General features: G+C 36.7%; 1 protein-coding gene across 9 annotated transcripts in view; it reads left to right on the top strand.

The window, feature by feature from the left end:
* The window catches only part of SH3PXD2A (SH3 and PX domains 2A), a 168,539-nt gene extending 147,855 nt beyond the window's left edge, over positions 1–20,684 (top strand). For all 9 annotated transcript variants that reach the window (XM_072129540.1, XM_072129541.1, XM_072129534.1 and 6 more), the window contains 5 exons: positions 247–364; positions 4,172–4,494; positions 5,425–5,474; positions 7,662–7,781; positions 8,237–20,684. In XM_072129540.1, the coding sequence (XP_071985641.1) occupies positions 247–364; positions 4,172–4,494; positions 5,425–5,474; positions 7,662–7,781; positions 8,237–10,165 (2,540 nt within the window). In that variant the 3' untranslated portion in view covers positions 10,166–20,684. The remainder of the gene's footprint in view (positions 1–246; positions 365–4,171; positions 4,495–5,424; positions 5,475–7,661; positions 7,782–8,236) is intronic.
* The last annotated feature ends 215 nt before the right edge of the window (positions 20,685–20,899 follow it).

Genomic DNA, 20,899 nt, shown 5'->3' with positions numbered 1-20,899 from the left:
TTAGCTCTGTGAAGGCTGTCCCATGGTTAGACCCTTAATGATCATCTGTTATCTGTGGGAGAACTTGGCAGCAAGTGGGAAATTCTATATAGCACCACCATATGTGAAATGGAGCAGTAATGGTAATGATGTCCTGTGATATCTTTATCCAATGTAGAGACTGTTTTTAGCACATTGTAGTACAGCAAATCACTTTTGTTTTGTACCCTAAACTCGTTACTAATTAGTTTTTTCTTATGCCATCAGAAGAAAAATATATTACCATACAACCCTACATCAGTCAAGGAAAAGATGAGATTGGATTTGAGAAAGGTGTCACAGTAGAGGTTATCCAAAAGAACCTGGAGGGCTGGTGGTATATAAGGTAAGAAACGTAATTGCTAAAACAAAATGAATACTGCGATTAAGACGTTTCCAGTTGTGTCTAAAGGGTTTGCCCACTGGATAGGGGATAACCTGGTGATCAGTGGTGGGACCCTCATGGATCACGGAAACAGTTTGCAACACAAATACATGAAACGGTAGAATAGTCATTTCTCCTGCCAATCCATTTCCTGAAGCAGCAAACAAGTGTGTAACAAGCTTCTCTGTTAATTAGGGGGTAAAACCTTCCCCCGTTCTCTCGATTTGTGGGTGAAATCCCCACCAATCAGCCACTTATCCCCTACCCTGTGGATGGAGGGATAACTTGGTTGAATGGACAATCCCTTTAAGTTTGAACTGAGTTTCTGCAAGTTATCATCTACCACTAACCGTTTACAAGAACAGAGAAGTCTTCTCTGTAGCAGATTGCTAATTGCCTAGTTTATAATATCTAGTAGTGTGTATTGTAAATCTCAGCATCTGCTCACCAGCTATGGAGAAGGTTACTAAACAAAGCAGAAACAACAAAGCCTAAATGCACCGAGATAGAAAAACATTTATAGAAGACTGGCACCGATTATATAACTTTACGCTGTCCAAGAAGCTGTTTATCTTCCAGCACTAGCATTGTGTTTGTAAATGATGTCCAGCATATAAATTCTGATGAAATAGTAATATTTTGTGTCTAGGGAGAGGGAAAAGACTTTGTTTTTTTAGTCAGTACTTTGTAAATAATATATATTTTTTTAAGTTTTACGGGAATCTGTCAGTAGCAATTGCCTCAAAAAACCACTACCAGCATGTTCTCAAGCAGATTAACACTTTCCAAGAAGTTTATTTTCTGTATAATGTTACTATGCGGGGCCATGAAAGAAACATTTACTTAAATGGAGTCTATCAGCTCCCAATTCATTCTATTGGTAAATATAATATTGTATAGGAAATGTTTTAAAATGTTTTTTTTAAAATGCAGTTTTTATCATTTCTGCAAATTAGATTCCCAGTGCACCTAAGTGTAGGTACCTTGACTGGTGGATTTGTTTTTCTCTTAACACAATTATTGACATTGAAAAGAAGGTGTAGTAAGTAGGAATGGCGAGCAACATTGAGTAGTGGCAAAAGAGAACCAGCAGACGCAGTTATGCCAACAAGTGCACCAAGGGCCTAATTTGCATAAACCTAAAACCATAATTTTTCAATATTAATGAAGCACTGACAAACTGAAAGCTTATGTCAGGGAACCTCATTAAAGGAAACCTACCCTTTGATTTGATGCATTATGAACCAAACATACCTTGAGAATGGTGTAGCTACACTGATGCAGCAACATATCTTGTTTAATCCCTTTGAGTTGAGTGGTTTTGCTGAAAAACTATTATATATACATATATGCATATATATATATATATATATATATATAATATTATAACATTCAGAATGTTAGGAAAGCTGGGTGGCGCCGATCATTGCCCTGGGGTCTGTAGGCAGTGCCTGAAAGATGGCGTCTATGCATGGTGGAACTAGTAAAAAAAGTAAAAAAAAAGTTTTTCAATAAAAAATAAAGTACTAAATCAATAAAAATTACCATAAGCCCTGTAACATACAAAGAGACATATAACGCAAAAAACTGTCTAAATCATAACACAAACCCCACATATATAGTATCACTTCGTCCGTAACAACCCATAGAATAAAAGTAAATAATTATTGAACCCACACAATGAACACTGCTAAAAAAAACTGTTAAAAACCCGCCAGAAATTATTTTTACCTATTGATTCCCACAATAAATGCAATAGAAAGTGAAAAAAACATATGTACTCCAGGATAATACTGTTGCAAAGTACAACATGTCCCGCAAAAAACAAGCCACCAACCAGCTCCATACCCAAAATATGGTGAACACCAAAAAAAAAGTTAAAAATCCAGTACAGAATTGATGCTTTTCTACTCCTGGCCTCAAAAAACAGTTCCTAAATCTTCAACAATAGGGGATACCAACCACAAAATGGTAACACTGGAAAAAGCATCTCGTCCCGCAAAAAAAAAAAAAATGCCGTCACATAGCTCCTATAACGAAAAAGCTAAAATTCTATACAAAAGAGGCCAAAGAGGGAACTAAAAACCTGGCAGCTACAGGGAGCTCTTTCCCTCCTCCGCCTCGCTGTGCGCCCATTAAACAAGTGACGGCCACATATGGGGGGTCTCCGTAATAGCATAACAAATTTTAAGGTGGGTTTTCTCTTTTTATCTTTCGGAAATGTGCAAATTTTAGGGCTATATGAACTGATTACCGACACAATTTGACCATTCACCTCCATTTTTATTCAATTACTATGAAGATCTCAAGGGGTTAACAATCTTCCTAAAAGCTGTTTCTGATAGGTTGAGGGGTGCAGATTTGAAAATGGGTTGATTATATAGGGGGTTTTTGATGTTAAATATGTAAAATTTTATTCAAAATAGTCAATTCTGAAAATACGGAAAACCGATATTCGATTTGTAAGCCGTGTGACATCAAAATAAATTATCCAGACATTTCAAAAATTATGAAAATGCAAAATAGACATATGGGAAATGTTATTCAGCAATTTATTTAGGTGGTAAATCTATCGGCCTGAAAACGCAATGATTTTGAATTTCAAAAATGGCTACATTTTGGCAATTAATTCTAAATTTTTTCTTTTTTTTGTGGTAAATAAACGCAAAACTCATCAGACAACATTAACCACTAAAATGAAGAACAACATGTCGGAGGAAAACAATCTCAGAATCGTTTTGATAAGTAACAGAGTTCAAAAGTTATAACCATATAAAGCGACGCAGGTCAAAATCCAAAAAATCCGGATGAGCCTTAAGCTATAAACTGGCTGCGTCCTTAAGGGGTTAAAATTCCATTTCTTATTTCCATTTCGATATCTGCATGACTACTGACTTGCTCATTGGCTGATGCCATACTTTCAGCATGACTATCCCCCTACATTGTGTGGGTGTTTTACTTCCACTATAATTACTAAGCAGTATAGTATTTTTTATGCTGCATTGCTACAGCCATCAAGCATGGTTCTTGTCCCTAACTGACCCTTTTATTTGCATTTCCTAAAATAGTGTTAGAGTTTGTTTTCCAGAGGGGGTTGTCAGCTACACTCTCAATAATTTGCTAAAACATAAGCAACACTTATGAAAACATCCTCCAATAGGATGCATTCGCTTCCATCTTATGACCACTACTGCTGTTGTCAACAACAATCTGTATTTCTGACATTTTTATACATTTTTGTGCAATTTTGGTATTGGATTACACATTTTAATATTAATAGTTCATTTTTTAGTTAAATGATATCATAGACCTTTTTTAATGATTTTGTTAAATTTTGTACAAAGGTTCAGGTAATCTAGTTACAGTATAATGTAGAAGTCCTCGCCACTTATTTCTACTCAAATCTAAAAAATCCTCTGCGTCTATAATGTGATAATCCACCTTAAGTATTATGACAGGATCCTCCTTAAATATGTATCATGGTAACATTCCTGCTCATGTGTTGATCCTCATTTCCTGCCTCTTTCTCCTTGTATCCCTCTGGAGTTATTCCCAAGCTGGAGAGCAGATGTTGGAAGCTGGGCTTCCCAGACACACTTACACTATTTATTTTTGGACATTCCTTTGATTCTGCTTAATCACAAATATTGTAATTAACAAATTACACACACATGCCGTGTAACAATACTTAATTATTATATCCGCTCCAGAAACACATTCCTAAAGCATTTGTTCAGCTTCTTATTAAATGTATTGATTGTATTTTAGATACCAAGGTAAAGAGGGCTGGGCCCCTGCATCATATCTAAAGAAGGCCAAGGATGAACTGCCATGTCGAAAGAAAAATCTTGCTGGGCCTGTAGAGATTATAGGGAATATCATGGAAATTAGTAATCTCCTCAACAAGAAATCCAATGAAAAAGAGGGGAGCGACGCTGAAGAGCCTCATATTAGCAAGAAAGAGATTAGTCTGCCAATCCTGTGTAATGACTCGAATGGTAACTCAATGATGACATCTGAGAAACCTACACCCAAAGCCACTCCTGGGTCTCCAGTGGTGGCAAGAATCGCTCCTCAGAGATCTGAAATAAGTAAGCGGATATTTCCTCTGTTATCTCTTATGTCATAACACTGTCTCAGAGATATTATTATAGCTGCTGGGCCCCAGTACCAGTATGTACCAGGCCCCCTACCTATAATATATCATTTGTAGTACTGGTCCCTATAAATGGAAAAGGGACACCTTATGGGCCCCTAAAACTCCTCACATCCTCAAAATTGCCCCTGTCCTCACTAGCATGATATTGTATGTATATAGGCAGTAGTGGGTTATAATATATGTGGTTTGGGCAGAAGCCCAGGGTCCAAGTCTTCTTGGGGGCCCATGGCTACCTTAACCACCCACAAATTTTATACTGAGAAGGACCTTCACCCATAAAATCTTCATATATCTGTTCATTCTCTCATTACACATGTACACACAAGCAATTTCAGGACCTTTGAGGGTCCTGAAACCCAGATTGAAAACAGGCAGAAGGGACGCATCCTCTATTCCCCAAGAAACTTTATTTTTGTACAATATGTAGGAAGTGATTCCAGACTTCCCTACAGCCCAGGGTCCATGGCAGTCTTACTCCACCCCTGGACATAACTCACTGCCTCCTAAGTAACCACTTTCATCTACTGCTGCTGCATTTTAGTGCTCATGTTCTGCCTCAGCATATGCATGAAACTCGTGCTGTGCGAGTGAAAGTGGAAAGCAGATAAAAGCAGGTTACCGCATATCTTATTGCTATTCATCTATGTATTTACAGGTAGATTTAGGGTTTCTTTTTGTTGTTTCTGTTGTTGACATATATTGACTTGTCCGCATGTTTTTATTCTCTGTCTAAGTGTTTTTCTTTTTAGTTTCTATGTGACTCTAGTTTCCTACTTTATTTCTATGGCACAATTTAACAACATGTAATTTTTTGAGGTTTCTTACATTCTTTCAATGTATTACTTTGTTTTGTACTTGGCAGGTTCTCCAAACTTGAGAATGAAACCACCACCCCGGAGAGAATCTAGTCTGGTTCGTTGTCCCTTTACGTGTTTACTTTTTTTATTTATTTTTTTTATTTTTTTTGGGAATGTGATCGTTTTTCATTTCTTTAATTGGCCAAATTGGATTGACATCAGTATATGTAATTTAAATAATGCAAAGACTCATGACAGAGCTAATAGTAAGTTGGGGAAAAAAGCTTATGGAACACAATAGGTCGTTCTTAGCCTAAGTCTGGAAGTAATTTATTGAAATTAAGATGTGGTGTGAGAATATAAGTGAAAAAAAAAATGTTACAACCAGCATATGCAAACATCAAACATATGCTATAGGCAGGAATTTCTCTTGGCCTCGGTGATATATAGATCTGACTATGTAGAGCTTGGGCTAATAGAGCTTGCTACTACAGGTTAACAAATCAGAAAATAAGACCTTGATTTGTCACTGTTTTTTTAAAGGTTTAATTTACATGTTGACTTGTAAGACACAGCTTTAGGAAATGCCACAAATGCTTTCAGAGGTGGGGATCTCCACCGAATAGAGTTCTTCTGACCCTCATTCCACATACACTTTCAGTCTCTGCCTACTTTCCTTCTCTTCCATAACTATAAATGCATAGAGTCACTACCAAATTACCTGGAAGAAACAAGGTTGTAGACCTCAGCCCCTTTACTTATAGCATAAGACATGAATGACCTATCCTGTGGGGGGAGGGGGATTAACAGGTTTAGACTTTTGTAAAAATGTTTTTAAAAAGTTAATTAAAAAACAACTGCTTCCTGAAACCTGGTTTCTCCTAACACGGTGGAATAGTGGTATAGGCAGTTTCTGTGGCCGGTCACTCATGTGACCAATAATTCGCTTAGTTTTCATTAATTTCAAGGAAAATCGGTGCAGGGAGATTTTAGAGAAACATGGGAAGCTTCAGAACAGACAAGTGGATCAGTGAGGTAAGTACCGTATATACTCGTGTATAAGCCGAGATTTTCAGCACAAAAAATGTGATGAAAAACCTCACCTCGGCTTATACACGAGTCAACTAAAAAAAAAAAATAATAATACTCACCCTCCGGTGTCCGCATCCTCGGCGGCAGCTCCCGATTCTCGGCAGCGGCTCCGCTCCTCTCTTCTTTCTTCACTGGCGGCTCCCGGGCTCTTTGCTTACTTCGCTAGCCGGCAGTCACGTCCATGCGATCTGCCGACGGGCGCACACTATGATGCGGCGATGTCGCCGCTGATGACGTCATCGGCGGCGACACTGCCGCATCATAGTGTGCGCCCCCCCGCAGATCGCATGGATGCAACTGCCGGCTAGCGAAGTAAGCAAAGAGACCGGGAGCCGCCAGTGAAGAGAGGAGCTGCCACCGAGGTTCGGAAGCTGCCTCCAGGACCGGGAGCCACCGCCGAGCATCAAAGGTGAGTATCGTCGGAGGGTGAGTATTAAGTTTGTTTTTTTAATTCACTTGGCATACTGGGGGCAGGCTGTATACTACTATTGGGGCAGGCTGTATACTACTATTGGGGCAGGCTGTATGCTACTATTGGGGCAGGCTGTATGCTACTATTGGGGCAGGCTGTATGCTACTATTGGGGCAGGCTGTATACTACTATTGGGGCAGGCTCTATACTACTATTGGGGCAGGCTGTATACTACTATTGGGGCAGGCTGTATACTACTATTGGGGCAGGCTGGCTGTATACTGCTATTGGGGCAGGCTGGCTGTATACTACAGGGGGCAGGCTGGCTGTATACTACAGGGGGCAGGCTGGCTGTATACTACACCCTCGGCTTATACTCGAGTCAATAGGTTTTTCCAGTTTTTGGTGGTAAAATTAGGGATCTCAGCTTATACTCAGGTCGGCTTACACTCGAGTATATACGGTATTATAAAACCTTTTTTTTATTTATTTAAAAGGGGCCAGGCACACTTACATGTTGGTTTGTGTCCCTTCAGTCAGGATCCATTCTTCTTGTAGTTTCCAGTGGTCTTGTTTAAATAAAGTTTAACAAATATGCAGATTTGAGGGGCTCAGCATTGCGTCGTTAAAATATTTTAGATATTGATTTTTTTTTTTTGCCATTTTTTTTGCAAGTGAATACTTGTAGACATGAATCCGCTATCAAACTTTGTAATTATTTATTGTTTATAAGACCATGTACCAATATCTAAAAACAAACCATTTAATACTATATCCTTGTCGATTTATGTTCTGTAGGGATTTCAGTTGCCAAAACCACCAGAGCCACCATCCGTTGAAGTGGAGTATTACACCATAGCGGAGTTCCAGTCTTGCATATCTGATGGGATAAGTTTCCGAGGAGGTCAAAAGGCTGATGTAAGCATAGAGCAGTGTTCTTTGAAGCTGTTGTAGTCACTAACCCCAACCTATGTGGAGGGCATGACCTCAAATTTGACACTTAAACCAAAACCATTATCCAATATTCTTTGGACTAAGGCATGTAGGATTGACATAGAAGAGAGTGCATAAATGTATTGTATACTATACAATACACACCATACCACACATAATTGTTTGGCACTAGATTACTGTAATTCAGTGTTAATTGTTGCCATAATAATACAAATTGTTAAGCATCATAATGAAAATAGAATCTATTGTATTTTAAAATTTTCAACCATTTGTCGTAATGTACTATGCTACACAGTGTTAAGGAGTTATTTCAAGTTTGACTATAATTATGTTTTTAGAACTAAATGTGATGTACACGAATCAGGAAGAAATTGAAAGAATTGTTAAAACCTAAAACTAGTTATTTTATGTTCTTACAGGTCATTGAAAAGAATTCTGGTGGATGGTGGTATGTACAGATTGGCGAGAAGGAAGGATGGGCCCCATCTTCATATATTGATAAAAGAAAGAAACCAAACCTAAACAGGAGGACAAGCACATTAACAAGACCAAAGGTCCCTCCTCCTGCACCACCTACTAAACCTAAAGATGCAGAAGAAATCTTATCAACCCGCTATAGCTGCTCTGTTGATTCCAAAGATTCGCCAGCAAAGCAAATATATGAGGAGCCAGAATATGATGTTCCAGCTTTTGGCTATGATCCACAATCTGACATGAATGACTCCTTTTCTCAAACTAATTTTTCTGATGAAATTGTAGAAAGTATGTTCCAGCCCTCCAAATCTTCACCGGTTTCATCGCTACAAAGAGCAAAGTTTCAAGTAGGAGAATCTCATGAAAATGTCAACAATGAAGAAGAAACCATCTATGAAAATGATGGTTTCCGGCCATTTTTGGAGGACACTGTATCAAACAAAGAATCAAGTAGAGAGTCAAGTGGAGATACTGATTCACTGAAGAGTTCATCATTAGTGCCAAGAAACTCTCCTTCTGGAACACCATCTAAACCACCCCTCTTAAAATATAAATCGGAAAGAACTGTCCAGCAAGAAACACCAAAAAATGTTTCCTTCTCAACAAATGAAGAGAAAAAGCCCAGGTCTGTATCTGATGTTGGTTTACGGTCAGTGCAAAAGGTTGGGTCAAAGAAAGATCCTGAACCAAAACCCAGTGGTGTTGCTTTGACCAAAGCAAAGCCATCCGTTAGACCAAAACCCTTTATAAGTAAAACCGAATCTCAAAGCCAGGAAAAAATGGACATTAGCACTTTGCGAAGGCAACTAAGGCCAACAGGACAGTTACGAAGTGGACTTAAAGGTTCTAAGAGTGAAGAATCTGAAAATCTTCCAAAGAGTGCATCAGAGGATATTGAAAGTCCAACAAGAAGAAGCTCTGTAGATAATCCTTCAGGTTCCTCATTTATATGTCCAAGTAATAAAGACAGATCTGAGGAAAGTAATGAGAAAATATTCTATACTGCCACAAGTTCCTATCAAAAAGTTATGGATACAGAAATTAGCTTTCCGACAGGAGCAAGAGTAGAAGTCTTAGAGAAACAGCAAAGTGGTTGGTGGTTTATAAGATACAAAGATTCAGAAGGGTGGGCACCATCACATTACTTGGAACAAGTGGATAATAAGCAACAGGAAACCTCCGCATCTGAGCCTGAATCCACGAAATGTAAAAAGAATGAAAATAAGTCAAACAGCCTGGAAAAGATAGAAAAAAGAGTGCAAGCATTAAATACAATTAACCAAAGTAAAAGAACAACACCTCCAGTTCCCTCAAGACCCCCTGGAGGCTTCTCAAAACCTGCAGGGCAAAATAGCAATGTGGTTAAGTTAAGAAATGGAGTAAAACAAATTGTGGTAAGACCCCAGTCTGTATTTGTTTCCCCAGCACCGAAGGAAAACAACATCGCTTGCCATTTACGTAGAAATGAATCTCTGTCTGCTACCGATCACATGCGGTCTGTACGCAGAAATTCCTCCTTTAACACTGTCCGCTCTCAGGTAAACGAATCAAAATTTAAACCTACTGTTAAAAGTGAAGCGGACACAACTCAAGTGGAAACATCTGCTAGATCTCCTCAAAGAAATGGTATCCCAGTATCTACTGTTCGACCAAAACCTATTGAGAAGTCCCAATTTATCCACAACAACCTTAAAGATATATACATCTCTATTGCGGACTATGATGGAGACGAGGAAACTGTTGGATTTCAAGAAGGCGTTTCTATGGAAGTGTTGGAGAAAAACCCAAATGGCTGGTGGTATTGCCATGTTCTTGACAGCGCAAAACCATTTAAAGGATGGGTGCCATCAAATTATTTAGAGAAGAAGAACTGATGGTCCTTTTTGTGGATATATTTTAATATAGACACTTTTGTGATATTTTATTAATTTAAAGATTAGACTGCGTATCCATGTACTTCACAAGTCGAGGGACTAATTTTCCTGCATCTAGAAAATGGATATTAAAGAAGGAATAATCCTTGTGTAAAAGTATAACATCCGATTATGATGATTGAGCAGTTAAAATGAAAACCATGTTTGTGTGCCTTTACTTCACTATCTGGAACACTAGAAATGTCCCAAAAATCCAGGGAACTACTCCTGGCATGGTCTGCAAAATACTATGTATGTGTCGCTTCTCCCTGACCTCTCATCTATTTGCCAACAAAGAATAGACACTGTTTAGTGTCTGAAAATAGTTTTGTAACTCAAGGAATGCCAGATGTTGTAATTAAATGTTTCTATCCGTTTTTTTACTTTATATCCCATCTCCAAATTTGTGTTTATTTTTGGCTGGTGCATGTTTATGTTTATCTCTATCGGTTTAATGTCATTGTATGTAAAACCAAACCCAAGTTGTTTTTTTTCTTAAAGTCGTTGTCTGTTTACATGGCAGAATTCCTTTTCTTTTAATATTTTCAACAAATTGATGTTCAAGATTTACAGAAAGTACCTAATGTCTAAGCCACTTTATGTAAAAGTAACTGGCCCTGTTTCTTAAAGGGGTGCTATACCTAGTGCAAATTTTTTTAAAAAAAAGTTAAACTGTTTGGGGCATGATTTTTAAGATGTAAAGTATAAGGAACATCGTCATTTCTGTCTATGATCTTTATCCAGGTGAATTGGATTGAACTATAATATTAACCAACATGGAGCTGTTTTTAGTTTAATAAATTTACTCCTTTCTGATCATAGAAAACTCCTTTATCTCTGTTAATTTAGACATATTTACAAAAAGGTATAGCACCCCTTTAAATGCCACTAAACTTAAGATATGGATGATTTTATGTCATGGTCAGTGTTGTATATATGTAAAATAATATGTATGAGATATATACGTTCATGATCAGGGAAGTCACGTTCTTTACTAATCCCGCTGAAAGATATTTTGACCAGCCACTTTTTGCATTTCACGTTCTTGAAAACTATTGAGATTTTGAATGTAGTGAGTCAGATTGCTTTGTAGTTTGTTTAGAGGTCCTTTAAGTGAGGCATATTGGGTGCTTCTATTGACCTGTATATAATATATTCACCATTGTGCCCTCTTCCGATCACTATTGGAAAACATATCGGTCTACAGTGAGAATTTTTTTCCATTTGTCCTCAGACGTCTTGTTTACATAACAATCGATTCGCTCTCTGCAATTTGACGTGTTGTAAATATTGTCTTTTTGTAATAATTATTTTTTAAAGTGTTTTTCTTTTAATTATTTTATTATAATCAGGAACACGTGACTGAAACGTGGTAAAGGAGAAAAAAAATTAGAACAATGCAAGGAATATACATAGATGGGAGAATTTAGGAGAACGGGCAACTCTGTAATGTTGCCACCACTTCGTAAGTGTAGGACACTTCCAAGTTGTACAGTACCTCCTACTGGTGCATTATGGGAATGCACACCATGAGGAGGAAGAGCATTGGCTGTGCCAGACATACAGACCATCCTCTCATACAATACCTCTTGGAAACCATACTCCAAAGGCAAACAACTAGGCAATGTTTGTCAAAGTGCACACTTAAAAGTAATACATTATTGCAAATATATTGTGTGTTCTAATATTGTATTTGTGTGTACATTTTCTGTGCTACAAAGGAATTAAGTCCTTTGGGGAATTTTTGATTCTGGGATTTTCTCTTTGTGTCCAGATCAGCAGCGTTATCTTATCGTATACTGTACTACTATGCACAGTAATCTTTATTAACTGTACTACAGTAGATCTTCTGTATTAATATAATTAATTACATCCATCAGAGTCTCTAGTATATGGTATACGTATGTCATTGAACAACGCAGAAAAAACTTCTAAGCCATTTTCATATGATTTGGAGCCATATGGAAATGTAAAACTTTAGTTATATACATAGGGAAAAATATTTAGTTGTGGGAGACCTGTAGGAGACCCGTGAAGGTTCTGTACCTTTAAATTTAAAGGGGACTTTGTTGTGAGTTCTTTATGTATATTAAAGGGAGTTTCCATCTCCACTGTATGGTGACTACGGTAATCCAAATCCAGTGTTGCTTTTTTCTAAACTTTCCTGGTAAAATGGTCTTTGATATGTGAGGTTTACTGTGTTTTTCATAATTAATCCCTCTATAATACGGTTTCTGTTAGAAATTTTTGGAAGAGGTGTTACCTTTTAAGGAAAAAAAATACTGAATATTTTCAGCTAGGATAGAATTTCTGTCTATAATGATCATCCGTCTTCTTACATTAACTTCCTAACCGGTTATATGAATTTTAATGGCTTTGTTATTTTGTTGTTTTTGTTTTTTTTGTTAGAAGCTCTATATAGTTCTGCTGGACAGTATTACATAGAATATACATAGATTACCTGCTTGACTGCAGTACTAATAATTGCAATGATTTTAGTGGTTATTAATATTAGAACTATGATTGCGTTATCAATAAGGATAAAGAAGTGGTTCATTATTGGAAACAGATGCACTTTAACTTGTTTTACATTTGAGTGCATTATGGAAAAGTGCAGGCCATGCAGAACATACATCAACTCATCTATTAATTTATATATAAGAGGTTATTTATAATTATTTATAGCTGTTAAGCCAATATTACTAGAGGAATCTATGGCTTTGCAAATTTATGTGGCTGTTACAATGAACTTGGCAAGATCAGATGGCTTTATGTACTTTGAGGTTTACCTTATACTTTTATAGTGGCCATATATCAAATTGTTGGATTGTTCAATATATATATATATATATACCACTTTTTACCCATCACCAAAACTTACAGCTGTAATGCCTTCACCTGTAATGGGCTACCTTTTTGTAATTTTACAATTCTTCTATAGAGGAGATGTAAATCCTATAATATTTCCTTCTGCCAGTGCAAATTATGCATAGAAAAACCCCACAGATTGTCCCCACAGCAAAGATTAAAAAAACAAGTTTTACCAGCCAAGATAGAAGAGTTTGACCCGCTTTGAGCCCATTATTCTTAACCCCATGATCCTGGTACCTCAGGGGAGGACAAAGCAGAGGTCATGTGACTAGTGTGCCTCTCTTCTTACCCCCATAATAGCTGCATGGTTTGCCTCTGAGGATCGAAGGCTCCTGCATCGTTGGTGGCAAGAAAAATGTTGAAAGACTTTAATCTCTTAGAAATTTTTGAGATATTAGGAACAATCCATTCATTGGAGAATTTGCCAATGCCTTTGTGACAATTGTGAAGGCTTCTCATTACAAGACCTTACTCTATATTTGATATTGGGACTTCACCTTAGTTTTTGTAGTCTAGAAAATGGAATGTAAATTAAACAAACCTTCCTCTCAATAGGTTGTAGGGTGATAAATACTTGGGTTTGGGACGTACAACTATTGCTACAATGAACTGAGAAAACCTTTAGCTGATACAGTGCTTGCAATTGAATATGCTGTCTGATTTGCAGGCAGTTATAGAGCAGGAGGAGAGGAACAGATTGTACATAGTGTCCTCTCTGCTGGCAGCATGTTATAGTGCAGGAGGGGCTGAACAGTCCCAATCTTCAATTATTTGTGGCCTAGGCAGTAGGCAGTTCATTTTAGTAATAGACAACTGATAGGTGCTTATACAGTGAAGGATGTCAATCACTTCATAAAACCTCCCACTGGACTCATATACCTAAATTATGTGAAATGAAGCCCAATTCACCAACACCATTATAAAACAATAATAGGTTATGCTATATCGGTCTATTCTGATCCTGTTATATGCTTCCTGTAGTTTATTGGGTTACGTTTTCATAATCATAGGTTACCTTTAAATCTTTGCAGGATACGACAATAAAATCTTGACCTTCGATAATAGAACATCTTTGGTATAATGCAAAAAGGCAAGAGCCTTCTGTCTGATGTTCAGGATATATATTTCCTAACTAATTTCCAGTAGAAAACTCTGCCAATCCCTTTAGCACGTAACAAATGGATAGACTTAGGTCTAGGACTGTTGGGGGAGGCCCTCTAGTGGTTTCACTCTACAACTAAAACAAAAATAAGTAATGTTTTTGCTGTATGCTGCAATTTCTTTTCATAATGAGCACTTCTGATTTCATTATTGACAGTTATAAAATGCCTGATTATAGCTTTGGTTTAATTTTTTTTTTTTTAACTTTAATCCTGCATGAATTCTACTTATCGGTCAGATTACATTTTCTTTGTGTAAGAGTTGGGTTACTATCTCTTAAGTTTTCTTAAGTGCTAAACCACATTTTCCATGGCGTTGCCTTTGCATGAATGACATCTAAACAACATCATGATTCATATTCATTATAATGACCACTCCATAGGAAATGTTATTAAAATCAGATCAATGCTTGAGTCCTAAACTTTGGTGCCTTCAACACTGGCATCAGGATATCGCCCGTGTTGTGTTACTGCATCTTAGCCCCAGTCATTTGATAGGATCTGAGCTGAAGTTGCTTGACTCGGCCACTACTCAGAGTATGGAGTTCTGGTTGATTCCAGTTTCTGCTTAAGTCAGCTGATGCCAGTCCCTTCTGTTAGATATCCACTGAGGAGCTTTTCTATGGATCATTCTCATTACACATAAAAACCTATTTAAATGCTGCTGGTGCAAAAAATGGTAACTTGTGCTGATGAGTAGATCCATCTGCAGTCAATAGTGATGCCATGTAAAACCAGTCTGTTGCATAATTAAAGGAAATCTATCATCTGATTGATACATATAGCAGCGACACTGACATAATCCTCCTTACACCCTGATGCTTGATCTGGTTTGTAATAATTTTTTGTGGCTCCTTTTCCTAAAAATTATGTTTTAAATAAATGCTAATGATGGGGGGAGGCGTGTAATTTCCTGTGCAGCCAGGTCCCAGTGGGGCTCTGGCAACGCCCCCCTGGAGTACCTGCAGCTCATTAGCATCTTAACATAATTTTTTCTATGAAGAGGAGACTATAAATAACATTACAAAAACAGATCCTGCATCAAGGTGCAAAGCGGGTTCTGCCAGCGATGCTGCTTTATATATAATGCATCAGAGGGAGATTTCCATAAGGGGATCTCTTTATACTAGACAACTTTCTCAAGTTTGAAGGGACTTTCTTGGACAATTCTTGGAAATTGGCCACGTCTAATACAATGCAATACAACTTTATTGATCCCGTAGGACATTGATTTGGGATGCTACCCTGGAAGTGGGCATTTCTTTCCCAGTTTGAGGAGGGGCTAAACCAAACCTATTTGTCTATTGAAATGTATTATCCACCATCGGCAAGATATTTGGTGATATTTTCTGTCAATGCGTTTTAGTTGAGGAAAGATAATATCTAACATCATTGACGTAAAATATGGAATCTGCTTCTCTATTTCCACTTATGTGTCAACTGTAGTTAGCTTATAACACCAAAACTATAAGTCCATGTCGTGTATTCTTTACAAATTATCCCAAAATACACAGACTTTTGTTGTGCCATCCAAAAACAGAGCCTAAGGACCAACAGGTAACCTGACTCTTACCATCTGCTAATATTCACTTCATACAGATTATTAGAAAGACGACGGCATTTATATAACGTTCAAAATCCCTTTTTTTGCAATTGTAGAGCTACATATTTTTTTAGTAAAATATATATTTATATATCTTATGCTTTAATAATTAAAAAAATATTAACTAGGCTTCAATGGCATATTACACACAAGGGAATTCACAGGGCGTGTAACAGCCGTGTATGTATCTTTATATAGTAACCAATATTTTATTGTATGTAGCCATTGTTAACATAATTTTACTTTTGTTATCGGCTTCAGGTTTTTTTTTTTTCTGTTAAATCAGTGTTTAATATTTTCTCACCTAAAACTTTTAAAAAAAAATCCATTTAAAGGATATGTGCAATATAGAAAAAAAATTATTACAGGCTTCTCATCCAGGACTTCTGTTTTCAAAGAGGTATTTGATAAAAGAAGGACTACCGGATGTTCTATATGTCATTAGATGTTGTGTTTACATGATGATGACGCCTCCGTCACAGCACTTCCTGTCACTGGATCAGTGAGAGACTAAACAATCCATCGAAGATAAGAAATTAGATCAAGATAGTTGATTTTTTTTTCAAAGCTCAGGACAGAAAATGCAGTTACGGGGATGCAAACAGAAAAACTTTTCTTAAAGGTGACCTCAAAACTCAATAATTATATGGGGTATATGGACCTTCTGGTAATTCCTCTTTAAGCAGTGATTGTTTTAATGGAACACACACACACATATATATATATATATATATATATATATATATATATATATATATATAGTAGTTTGTTCCAAAGAGCATGCTCGCTGCTGAGTCAACTTACCTCTTGGAGTGGTGTGCACAGTGTGAAATTCCTATACAAAACACGCACTCAGGAAACTCTGATCCAGACCAGTGTGTATGACCGGGTAGGTTTCGGTGCTCAAAGTCATGGAAGAGGCTGTTTGCATTGTATTTAGCCCCATCTTTGCAGAGGGGATCACGGTGCACAGTGAGATCTTCCTGTCGGTACTGTGTATTTTATATTGGATACGAAGTAATACTCATGTTCTGATAATATCAGGAACACTTAAAAAAAATTTTTTTACGCAAAGTAGTTGCAGCGTTGCAACCTCAATTCAGGGAAAACGCTTTGCATGAAGCAAAAACTAAAATCTCAAAATCAGAGCATTATATTTATCTACTGGAGCTTTGCTGCTAGCAACGAGGGATATTTATATGTTTTTTTTTAATGGCACCACTCAGTTTTTATCCACTCAATAAACTGATAAAATCAGGCAGCTGATGTTATTTTTGCACATTGCTTGTTAAATTGAGAATAGTTTTGCATTTCTCCCTCGTAAAGATGTTTTTTTTTTACATTATGTATTTTCAGTTGACTGTTATATTAACAGTCATTCATGTTTTTAGCTTTTTGTATATTTTTGTTTAGCAGCACCTCCATTTTTTTTATTGTAAATTTTTATTTTTTAATATTTGTATTTGAAACAGTACGTCACCTTTTTGGTTAGTTTTTCACCTGGAGGGAGACACAGAATCACCTTTCATCTCTGTGTCCTCAAATTTTTACATTTATTATGATTGTTTTGTTTTTTTTTTTGTTTTTTTCTAGAACTTGCACTGGGCTGGTCCCAAATAATATTTTTTATGTGCAATACAGTTAAGCAGGTTTTAATTTGAGTGCAGTTAATATAAAATTTTTATTATTAGCTTCAAACTGGCTTCAACAAATCTATATTGAACAGCTTCAGCCACCACTGTCCTGAGTTGAGCTTCCTGTTAACAGATTCCTTGGTGCAGTGATAACTATCCATACCCTCTTATTGTAAGATCATAAATAATAATGAACATCTAGATAAGGTAATAATGGACCAATTTTGAAAAAAAAAATAATTTTGGGGCTAGTTATAACTGCAGCAACGGAAATGCTAGTGTTACGGGTCTGAAAAACAGACACTTGGACACTGCAAAAATGTTTTGAGAGCCTCAAAGATAAAATTGGCAAAAAAATACAAGGGTTCACTAGAAGTCAAGTGTTGAATTTTCCAAAAAATTAACAAGATAACTGGAGAATTTACAAAGGGGAAACTCAAGATTAATGGGATAACTTGTGTTTCTTGAAAGGTTTACTTCATTTTGGGAGCTCTATAAAGCTGGCCATTCTCATACTCAATATGAAAAAGTTGTCAAAAGTCTGAACCACTATATAATGTGTATGGAAGTCTCCCAGTGGCACCTTACCGATTCTTGGTTCTTGGCTAGATAGATAGACATCTAACAGTAGGCTACTGTCCTCTTTCCATTCTGAACACATGCACATTTGGTTAGACCGATTGTACCTCGGTATGGGTCATTGGAGAAAGGTGCCATCGAAGTCATCAGAACAAGCTATAGATGTCTACATGAATGGCCAACCTAAAGTATCTGTGGAGGACCGATATATGAAGTAACTCGCAGTAACACGTCCATATTCCTTAATCTCTAATAGGGTCATTTACTGGATTTCTCCAATTTTATATTTGCCGTCAAATCTGCTTCATGTAAAATATTATAATGCAATCTATGAGCCCACCATAAAGGTGAAATTATGTACTGCATAAAAACAGCAATCCTATAAACTATGGGTGATAAAACATTTTTATAAACTTTGTCACACTTTGTCCTAAATTAAAAAGATTGAGTCTACTTTTTTATGTACAATAAACAGCAGTGATTGGGGTAACTTTATCTCTGGTGCAGGGGGTGTCGTTACTGTTTTCAGTTTTTTTTCTGTATTACTGTAGCTTTGCATAATTACTATTTGTGTTATATCCAATGTGTACATTCCCCGATTCTGTCATTTTCAAAAAACTAGTCCAACAAGGTCACATTTCTCAGTTCACTGTCTATGGAACTGATGGAGATAGTCAAGCACAGTGCTCAGCTATCTTTGGTAGTTGATTCGATGTAGTGGTAATGCAAATACTAAATATCCCTTCAAAGCTTGATTAACCATTTCTGAAACTTACCATTGACTGATGGACTACATGCTCAAAGGGGTAGTTTATAATTTGTAAAACATGGTTATTATTATGCCAGGTCGGTTGCAGATAAAAAATTATTTTGCTTAAATTGGTAAAGAAAAGAGGTCAAGAGAGTTTCGGAAAGATGAAGAATGTTGCATTGTTGTATAGTAAAGTTTCTGTATGTGCGGGTTTGTTGCTAAGAGTTTGCTTCTGTGGAGTGTGATATTGAGTGTTTAACAAGCCATTTACGAGAAGGGCCAGAAAGGTTGTGTGTGAAAGATTTTGAAGGAACTTGAGAAGGAAAGTCATGTGGGTTACGAAAAATTGGTGACTTGTCTGTACCGGTTTAGCAAATAAAAAAAGTAATTTATTCAAAAAGTAAAGTGAACTCTTTATTATTTGTATCCTTGTGCTGTGATATACTGTACCTCAGATTTGGAGAAGGTTGTCTGAGTAGTAGAACTCCTGTAATTTTTGAGATTCTTACAGCCATCTTTTTGAAGACTGAGTGACCAGTCTAATGGTTCTTCCGCACTGTTGTTTTAACAGATGGTCCAGACAGTATAACACGAGAGACCCTAGATACATGTTTCCCAAAGAGAGTTTTGCAAAGACAGGGTATCTTCCCAGAACAAAATGGGAACTTTAATAGTAGAGTAGGGAAAGTGTAGGTAACGTTCATAAAAAAAAGTTCAGGCCTCATGCACTGCCTGCTGTTTTGGGCTGTGTTCTTGCAGGTTTTTTTCAGTGGCTAGCTCACGTGCCCATTTCTTTCTATGGGTTCTTACCCACGGCAGTGCATTCCTTTGCCGTGTGCGTGATCCGAATGCCTGGGCCGCAAAATATAGAGCAAAGCATATTCCAGTTTCTATTGTCACTGCCATGTGAGTGATGCTAATTCACCAACGATAGATGTGCCACTTATTCGTGTGCATGTGGCCTTATTTGAAGGTTTTATTGGATATCAGTAGGTTTCTTTTGTTGACTTGGATAAAACCAAGTCTAGATGGGAAAATTATGAACTTGGAACCCCAAAGCAAGATAGAAAATGCAAATATTTATAAAAGGTATTTCTTTTTGTTTGTTTTATTTTGTGTTTGCTAGTAAGTGTAATGTATACCCTCATACCAACCATTATTGGTTACCTCATGGATATAATTTCTTGACCTTTGACTTTTTTTCAATGTGCCAAATTATGTGCACCATTTGCCGGCTAAGTGTTACTATGTTGCAAAAAGTTGTTTTTGCCAATTGTTAGCCCATAAGGTGTATGTGGAGTCAACAAGGACTGTTCGTCATTGTTTGGAAGAAAAATCCTAAAATCCTGCATAACTGAAACTTCTACATCAGAAAACACATCTATCAATTTTCAAAAATTAAACCAATTTATTAAATTGCTGTAAATCAGTTTGGATTATTTGACCACTTTTGGTGTTGACCATGTCCAACATTTAAAGTGTTATGTAAAATTGTATTAAAGTAATAAATCATTTGCAACATCTCTTATTAGTTGAAGAGATATCTGTCTTTCACATTTAAGTTTGTATTTTTCTTATAAAAAAAAAAATTGGATAAAAATATATCCAATTGAAAAAAAAAATTACTCATATATTGTATTATTATCTATATGGAAGCAGCTTAACATTTGTGGCAAAGAGATAAAATATCCCAATTCCAGATAGTAATGTATGTATTATTACTTTATGGTAATGAAGTCCCCTGCCGATAGTGGTCACTATGAACCCTTTCAAAATTTTATTAAATTGGAAACTGTAAGATAGGATTTGTCTTTTTTATGTCTTTATGTTTACATTGCATCTTATATTTCTCTTGAAAATAAAAACTTTGATTTGTTTTTCTGTTTCTTTTTTCTCTTGGAAACATGATTATAATGTGTGTACATTTTGTAACCTTGCTCTAGAAAAGATACTCCTGTAAGCACATTGCCTTTGAATTGTTAACACACACAAAATCTGTTGAATTCAAGGGGTTGTCCAGGTTTAAACAAAAATATATAACCGGGGGGGGGGGGGGGGGCTAAAAAAACAAAAAAGAACATATGCTTACCTTTGCCG

Source organism: Engystomops pustulosus, chromosome 11 (genome assembly GCF_040894005.1).
Source record: "Engystomops pustulosus chromosome 11, aEngPut4.maternal, whole genome shotgun sequence".
Taxonomy (NCBI): Eukaryota; Metazoa; Chordata; class Amphibia; order Anura; family Leptodactylidae; genus Engystomops; species Engystomops pustulosus.
Note: the sequence above shows the minus strand (reverse complement) of the source record. Positions and strands in the feature narration are given on the sequence as shown.